This window comes from Phyllostomus hastatus, unplaced genomic scaffold, assembly GCF_019186645.2.
Source record: "Phyllostomus hastatus isolate PE091 unplaced genomic scaffold, TTU_PhHast_1.1 phas_scaffold_129, whole genome shotgun sequence".
In the NCBI taxonomy this organism is placed as follows: Eukaryota; Metazoa; Chordata; class Mammalia; order Chiroptera; family Phyllostomidae; genus Phyllostomus; species Phyllostomus hastatus.
In genome coordinates, this window is record NW_025334009.1 from 11,325,849 (window position 1) to 11,333,851 (window position 8,003).

General features: G+C 59.9%; 1 protein-coding gene across 1 annotated transcript in view; it reads right to left on the minus strand.

Moving 5' to 3' along the window:
- The window catches only part of CTDSPL (CTD small phosphatase like), a 113,883-nt gene extending 112,486 nt beyond the window's left edge, over positions 1-1,397 (minus strand). The window contains exon 1 of the mRNA XM_045856875.1: positions 969-1,397. Within this exon, the coding sequence (XP_045712831.1) occupies positions 969-1,047 (79 nt within the window). The 5' untranslated portion in view covers positions 1,048-1,397. The remainder of the gene's footprint in view (positions 1-968) is intronic.
- Between the last annotated feature and the right edge of the window lie 6,606 nt (positions 1,398-8,003).

The following is an 8,003-nucleotide window of genomic DNA, read 5'->3' on the forward strand; positions in this document are numbered from 1 at the left end:
CAGGTGCTCCTAACAGGCTGGTGTCACCCAGACGGCAAAGAGCAGAGAAAGGGGGGGTGCTTAGTGCTGTCCACCCCCCAAACTAGCACCTGCACAGCCAGCTAAACACACCCAGGCACACAGCCTCCCTGTCTGGTGGACACACGGAGCACAGGCAGGCACACACATGCACACACAGCCTTCGAGTGTGAGTGCACACCCCCCCCCCCCAGGGCCAGTCGAGTGGCGAGGGAAAGGAATCACAGACACACAAACTCCATCAGGACTGAATATACATACATCTCTGCACACTCACGCTTATGCAGGCAAAGGTGTCTCTGTGTGTCTCTCTCATGTCACCCAGCCCCCGCCCCGTTGTGCGCACACACACACACACACACACACACACACCCCACAACCTCTGAGGCACACACAAACCTCTACATTAGAGACACACACAAACTCACAGCCCGTTAGGGAAACGTGCACTCACAGCCTCTGTTAGGTACACATCCATCCTTACAATCTCTTAGTTGGAGTGTGCACACAGGTTAGCGCGCACACACACTCACAATCCATCAGGCACACGCACACACTCACAACCTCTGTCTCGCGCGCACACACCCTTACAACCCCTCTGTCTAGTGCACACTCAAAACCTGCCAGGAACACACACACCCGCTCACAACTTCTCGGCCGGCGTGAGCGCAGCCACAAACTCGCCGCCGGCCAGGGTCACCCCGCACACTCACAACCTCCGGCTGAGAGGCACGCACGACCCACACGCTCCCCGCGGGCGCAGGCACGCTCGGCCCATCCCCGCCGGCACACGCACACTCACGGCCTCCCCTGCGGGCGCACCCCACACCCCCGCACCCTCGCGGCCGGGCACACCCGTCCCCCAGGCCGGGCCGGCGCGGGACGGCAAACTCCGGCGGCGCGGGCTGCGCTCCCACCCCCGGCCCGCCGCCGCCCGCGCCCCTCCTCACCTTTCTCGCCGGCGCCCCGCGCCCGGCCCTCGTCCTCCTTGGGGTTGGTCACCTGGGTGATGATGGCCGGGCCGTCCATGGGTGCGCGGCGCGGCGGCCGCCCACCGGCCCGGCCCCCCGCCGGCCAGGCGCGCGGGGGCGCGGCGCGGGGGGCGCGCGGGGCCGCGGGCCGGGGGGGCGCTCGCCGCCGCCGCCTGGGCGCGCCCGCCGCCCGGCCCCGCGCTCTGGGAGAGGCGGCCCGCGCCCGTGCCCCAGCTCTCGCCGCCGCCGCCGCCGCCTCTGGGCTGGAGCGGCCGCCGCCTCGTCACCATGAACCCCGGAGCCGCGCCCGGGAGAGCCGCGCTCCGGGAGGCGGAGAGGGAGGCCGGGCGCCGGGGAAAGCGGGAGCGGGCGAGGGGGGAAGGAGCGAACGCGGAGCGCGGGCGGGAGAGAGGGAGGGAAGCAGGGAGGGAGCGAGGGAAGGCAGGAGGGCGGGCGGGTGGGTGTGTCCCGGCCCTGGGACCGGCCTCCGCCGCCGCCGGCGGCTCTGCCCGCCAGCCCCGGGGGGAGAGGGGTGCGGCGTGAGACGGAGGCGGCGAGCGTGGGGCGGGCGGGGCCGCGCGCCTCGGGGGGTCCTCGGCAGATGGGCGAGGTGAGGGTTGGGGGCGTAGGGGGTTCCGGAGGGGTTCTGGCGGCAGAAGTGAGGGGCCCGGGGCGTCCGGGGGCGTCCGGGGGCCGGAAAAATGAGTGGGGCGAGGGATCTGGGGCGGGGGGTGAGGGACGCGGGAAGGAGCCGGGCAGACCCGTGGGGTGGGCGGCGTGGGGCGACTGTCAGGGCCCGTGGGTGTGTGGTAGGGTCCAGAGCGGTGCGCGGTGCGGGCGCCCGGGCGCCGAGGAGGGGTCGCGCGGCTGCGGGCGTGAGGATGGATATTCACCCGGAAGAGGCCAGAGGAGTGTGGGACGGAGGGTGGGCCGGGAGCTGGGGTCCCGTGAGGGTGCCTAGGGGGAGAGGCCGAGGGGCGTCCCGGCGCGGGGACCGAGGAGCGGGGACGCGGAGTGCTGGAGGGCCCCGGGCGTGCCGATGCAGAGGCTGCTGGGGACTGGCGGCTCACTCCGAGGCGGCCGCGCAGGGGTCCCGGGTGCCGCTGTAAGGGAGACCCGGGGTTGCGCGGAAGTTCGGAGGGGCCCGGGAACGAGGGACCCAGGAGTGAGTGGGGCTCAGGAAGGGGGCGCCTGCAGGCCGGGCGCTCGAGGATCAACCTCCTGGCATGTGGTGGTGTCGCCTTCGAGGGAGCCCCAGGCAATGAGAATTTATGGGTGCTCTGCAGAAAGGGGGCCAGGGGAGCCGATCGAAGGCTGAGGAGAAGAAGGGACCTGTGGAGGGTCGAGCTGCGCTCGGACAGTGCTTCTGAAGAGTTGCCAGTCACCGTCAAGCCCGGGGCCACGGCCAGACCGCGAGCATGATGGGAAAGAGCCCCTTCAGTCTCCGAGAATCGGAGCCCTTTCGTGCCCGCGCCTTCGAGTTCCAACTTGGAAGCCACACCGGCAGCTTTGTAAACCAGGGGGCGGGGCATTGCCGCAGGAGCGCGGACCCGGGGGCGGGGCAGGGGCACTCGCGCGCGCTCTCCACCAATCAGGAGGATTTGGGCGGGAGCGTTACGTTGGGACGAGGCTGAGTGGGCGGGACGCCGCGCAAAGAGCCCTGCGGCGGGGCGCTGTGTTGCGCGCGCACTTCAGGCCTTGTGGGCTCGCCCAGGCTTGCTGTGCCTTAAACAAGGTGAGGCCCAATGGGACCTTTCTGCTCCGTATACCCTGGAGCACGGATCTCGTTGCAACCAGGTCGAGTGCTCACAGGGAACCAGCGAGCCTCTCCAAAACCGCATTGTACACTTCAGGAGGTGTCTCTGCGGAGGGGCGGCCAGCAGACTTTTCCAGTAACTGCCTTAGACGACTCTAGGGCATGACTCCTGGGGCTGAGGCAAGTGGGAGAGCCCTTCAGGGCAACTTCTTTGATAGGTAGGTAGGCAGGCAAGCAGTGGGTGTTCCGCCCCTAAATCTAGACCTTAACTGACATCTTGGCTCTCTGCACGTGGATGGGTCTTGGTGTCAGTTGCCTTGGCGTTCGTTCACCCGTGAGTGGTTTGCGCTTCACCTTTGGGACCCCAGTGAGTTGCCTGGGACAGCCGAGCCCTGAAGGTTTAGAGAAGCACCCTTCTTGTTAGCAAGGCAAGCCCTAGTTAAGTAGCCCGGGCTCCAGGACAGGCCGTGCCTAACCCCCCCAAGTGCAGACCAGATGAGGGCCTCATGGTACCCAGGAAGGCCGTTGTCCCTACTTCAGATGCTCTTCACTTCTGTTATGCAGGGGGTACCATGCTGCCCCAGAGTCTGGTGAATTAAAATATTTTCTGAATTCAGTTTTTAAAAACTACTGAATTCTAAGGGGCTAGCAAGGGATTTTCCAGAGAGAGAGGGTTCCTCATATAATTCTTAGTATATAACCACAGCGCTCAGCATCCCTGCTGCCTGCCTCAGCAGGTAATGGGTGTTGCCACATCCCATTAGCCAGGGCACGGTGGTGGGAGCATTTGGACTCCCTGGTCCACATGCCTGGGGCCTGATTCCTTTAGGGTGGGGGGCTTGATGAGGTTTTGCTCACTTGGCTGAGGCTGGGGAGGAGCTCAGAGCTCAGGGTACAGGGCCAAAGGAAGTGGTTTTCATACACAGGTTTTCTACCATCTGGCCTTTCCTCTAATAGTAACTCCCTAGGGCCTTCCAGTAACCACCTTCCCTTACCTGCATCCTCTAGCTTCCAGAGATCACCTCCAAAAAACAAACAAAAAACCCCCAAAACCTACCTTCCCCCAAGTGTTTGGCTCAGGCTCAGGCAAGAAAACAGCTTGCTATTTTTTAAATCCTTCTCCATATTCTGTTCATTTAAAGTTTCCATTTTTTAATGTCGTGAAGAGTAATAGAAATCAAAGAAAAACTCACCCACAGCCCCATCCTTCAATCAATTTCCCTCCATTTCTTCCTGTCCTTGCCTGGATGTTGACCTCATTTTTATGTGGCTATTAAAGAAAATGTTTAAAATTACAAGGTGAGTATTTTTTTCATGTGGCAATATAATCATTATAACTACCATTGTCACTCAGTTGTAAGTACGATGGCGTCTTGGTTTTACAGTAAAGGGAAAACCCAAGAGTTGCTATTGGGACAACTTAGTAGCCATATTTCCCTCAGAGAGATAGAATAATTAAATATACACAATTCACAAGCAAGTAAATACAGCAGAACAAGTACGAGTAAACGCCTTTTTCATCTTCAGTGGGAAAGGCCTAAGAGTGACAAAACCTCCAGGAATTACAAAGGATAAGATCAAGAAGTTAGGCTGCATTTGTTCATCAAACAAACATTTCCTGAAGTGCCCACTATGTACTGGGTTCTGTTCTAGACACAGAATCTCAGAATTGACCGAAAGGAGGTTTCGGGAGCTGGGCTGTCACACTCACATGTCAGCTAAACCTCAGGCTATCCTGGCTCCCTGGGAATGAAAGCAAAGCAGCCCCAGTGACCTGAGGACAGGCGCCCACCCCTGGAGGCCAAAGCACACCCCAGCCCAGAGAGGAGTGCCCAGAAACGGTAAAAGGGACCTAATGGGATCTGGACAGGGCACCAAAATGTTGTCTGAGTCACATTCCCCAAATGTACCATCTGTACTATTTAGTGTTTTCTTTAACTTAATTTTTGTTTAAATACATTTTTTTAAATAGAAAATTAGTGGATACGATTTTCTTTTTTAAGGACAAATGGCAAATGCAGGAAGGACCATGATCCCAAAAAGGAAGAGCTGCACAGAGCGAGGGGACAGAGACTGGCAGGGGGATGTGGGACTCGGGCTGACAAGCCTGGCCCCACGGGGCGGGCCAAGGGCAGGAGCAGATAGGAAGATGGGGCAGGTATGGGTGAGTGCAGCCTGGCCTGGAGTCTCTGCTGGAGCCCTGGGGTAGAGCTCCAGTGTGGCAGGGGACAGTTGGACTGGAAGGTGGGGGAGAGTGGCAAGACTGCACTCAGGGTGAGGGAGAGACTGCCCTTGACGAAGGAACACTGAGTTCAAGGTCAGAGTGAGGTGGCGCTTTGAGGAAAGGGGAAGCGGGGAGGCAGTGGTACAGAAGCAGTGTCCCAGGTATAGGGAACAGCCCATTTCCAGGCTTAGAGGCAAGGGAGAGCCCACTTGGGGAAAAGTCTGCAATGGCAACAGTGTAAGGGTCTGGTGTTTGTAGGCTCGCATCAAACAGAGCCCTTTAACTCAGGAACAGGATCTGGGCTTTGGGGGCTGTGGGCATGATGCGCTCAGAGACGTGTTTAGAAAGTTCCCACTGACTGACAGTTTGGGTCCGGGGCAGTGCGAGAGGCAGAGAACTGCACAGAAGGTGTTGCCTTAATCCGGAAAGGAGAGTGGTGATGCTCGCTGGGTTCGCCCTTCGCAGCCTGCCCTGCTCTGCTCACCATCTCGGAATCCCTCCCTTCCAGCCTCTGTTCTTGGGCTGCGTCTTCTCTTCTGTGTAGGTCGAAGTGGAAAACAACTCAAACCGGCTGAAGCAACAATGGGGACTCCATTGGCCCATGTGACCAAACCAGGGTTGCATGCCTGGGCCGGAGTGGTCTGGGAGCGGCACCCCTGAAGCGTGGAGCTGGAGGTCCTGAGCGGGAGGCTATGAACTCCAGCTGCCCTTCCCCGTGACCTGGAAGACCAGGGTGTTGTTAGGGAAGCCAGAGGGCTTTCTTATGTTCCTGGACACCCTGCCTTGTCTTCCCCATTTAGCTGCCCCAGGACATCATCCTTAAGGGCTCCCAACAGCTCATCCTTTTGTCCTCAACACCCGTGCTCCCAGAATCCTGACCCTTCTTTTCCAAGACTCCCTGTTCCCCATCACACATGGGTTTCTCCAACCAAACGCCTAAGTCCACTGACACCTGGGACGTCCTACTTGTCTCTTTCCTCCGCTCTCATCCCCAGGGGTGCTTTCCAACTGGCCCCATGTGGGGCATGGGTAAAGCATCCTTCTCACCTCAGGACACTTCACTCTGAACAAAAAAAGGCCCCCTAATGGCCCAGTGGTCCAGCAGGTGTAGCCCGCCCCCTGGTGGTCCCTGTGTTGTGAGGTCCTTTTCATGTGCCCAAATGGATACAAAAGCTGGCCTCTGTCCCCTGCAAAGCAGCTCCTTGGGGCATATACTGCAGCCAGAGGGCTGGGCCCACTCTGGCTGTGGTATATGCAGTTTACCGCAGTTTGGCTTTCCCCAGAGTATTAGCAGAAGAGCCCCCCAGGAATGGGAGGGCCTGCGTGCTTGTCTGGGGTAGGGGGGGAGAGAATGTGCCCCGCTTGGCAGCCGGCCTTGAAGTAGAGATGGAACGGCAGAGTGGACGCGGGCTGCTGGTGATGGAGAGAAGGGCAGTCAGCCCGTGGTCTGGAGGACAGAGAGGAAGGGACACCTGGTCTAAAGGTGGTGGTCAGGAAGGACTAGGGAAATCTGAAAGCAAGACACAGCCTGGTCTGAGACAGACTCTGGGGTGCCCAGGAATCCAAGACACTTTCCTAGAGGAAGACACCCCAGTGACTTCCCCCTACCTCCGAAATCCCAGACCCGTCGGGCCCAGGGAACTTGGGTGGAATTAGGGAACACGTGGCTGTGCACAGGCCCTCCCTGGGAGCCCTGGGCGGGGGGAGGGCAGGGCGCTGCCCTGAAACCCATTACAGAGGAACAGCCACCGAAGCAGAGTGGGCAGGGCAGACCTGTGTGCCCTCAGCCCTTTGGCAGGAGTGGCTTTGGCTCCTGAAGGGGTAGAGAGTCACAGAGTCCCAAGTGGACCTGGGGACTCAAGCCAATAAGCCCCTGGAGGTGGGACCCCCCCCCCACTTCTAACCCCCACAGGGATTGCTCCTTTGATGCCTCTCCTATGTCCCAGGGCACATGGTATCACCTGGCCCGGCTGGTGGGGCTGCTCCTGCCTCGCTGCTGGCGTCTGGCCTCTCCCCCAGGTTTCCCCGGCCCCTGGGCTCGGGCCCAGCCACAGGTGCTCGCTTTATTCCCTGACCCGGGCTTGCAGAGCTCAGGCGGACAGACCCAGACATGCCCACGGTCTGTGACGTGAGATGTTTCGCAGGCAGGTCTGGTCACAGATGTGCATCTTGGCACACACGGCTACAGGCTAACTTGTGCACAGGTTCAAATACATGCTGGGACACGGTGTGCACGTGACAGGGTTGCCTCTGCTCTGGCTGGTTTCTCCCACCTTGGCACCGCATGGTTCTCCCTCCCTCCCCCACCCTTCGGTATCTGCGTGCCAGCACTGCCAAGCACTACCCTACCCCTTCATTCCCCTCGAACCCCGCCTCCGACCGTTCTGGTCCTCTCTGACCATCCCTCGTATATACGTGATCACAGTGAGAGCAAAGGAGCGTCTGCTGGCAGCTTCTATTTTTCACACAAACTTCCCCAGAGGCCTGGGAGGAGAGAGCGCTGGGCTATCTCCTTTGGAACTGGGAGAGGGGAGAATACAGGGAGAAAAAATAATCAATAAATCAGCCTTTCTGTCCTTCTCCACGCCCCGCCCCCAACGATCTCACTGGTCTGCACCCACTGTGCTTTGTCCTACACAGATGGCCCAGGGGCACCGATAAGCGGATTCTCAGATGGAGTTTTAGCCCCAGTGGCCCACCGCTGTCTACGCAGTCCTGCTCCGGTGCCGACATGGCCCTGTGCTCCACATCTGACTGCCGGGCTGGGGCCGGTGGAGAAGGAGGCGTGTGGGGACCCAGGGCTGAGGAGGCCCCATCTCCACCGGAACAGGCCAAGGGCACCTGCTTCCCCTCCCTAGGCCTTGCTTTTCCGGGCGGGAACATGCAGACAGAGGGTGGCTCTGGCCCTGGACTAAGTGCAAACCAGAAGGGGGCACCTCTCCCAGTCCCAGCTTGGAGATGGACAGAGGAAGTACAAGTTTTGGACATTTGGAACCATCAAAATGGTGTTTAAAATACTAAAAGTAAAATGTGT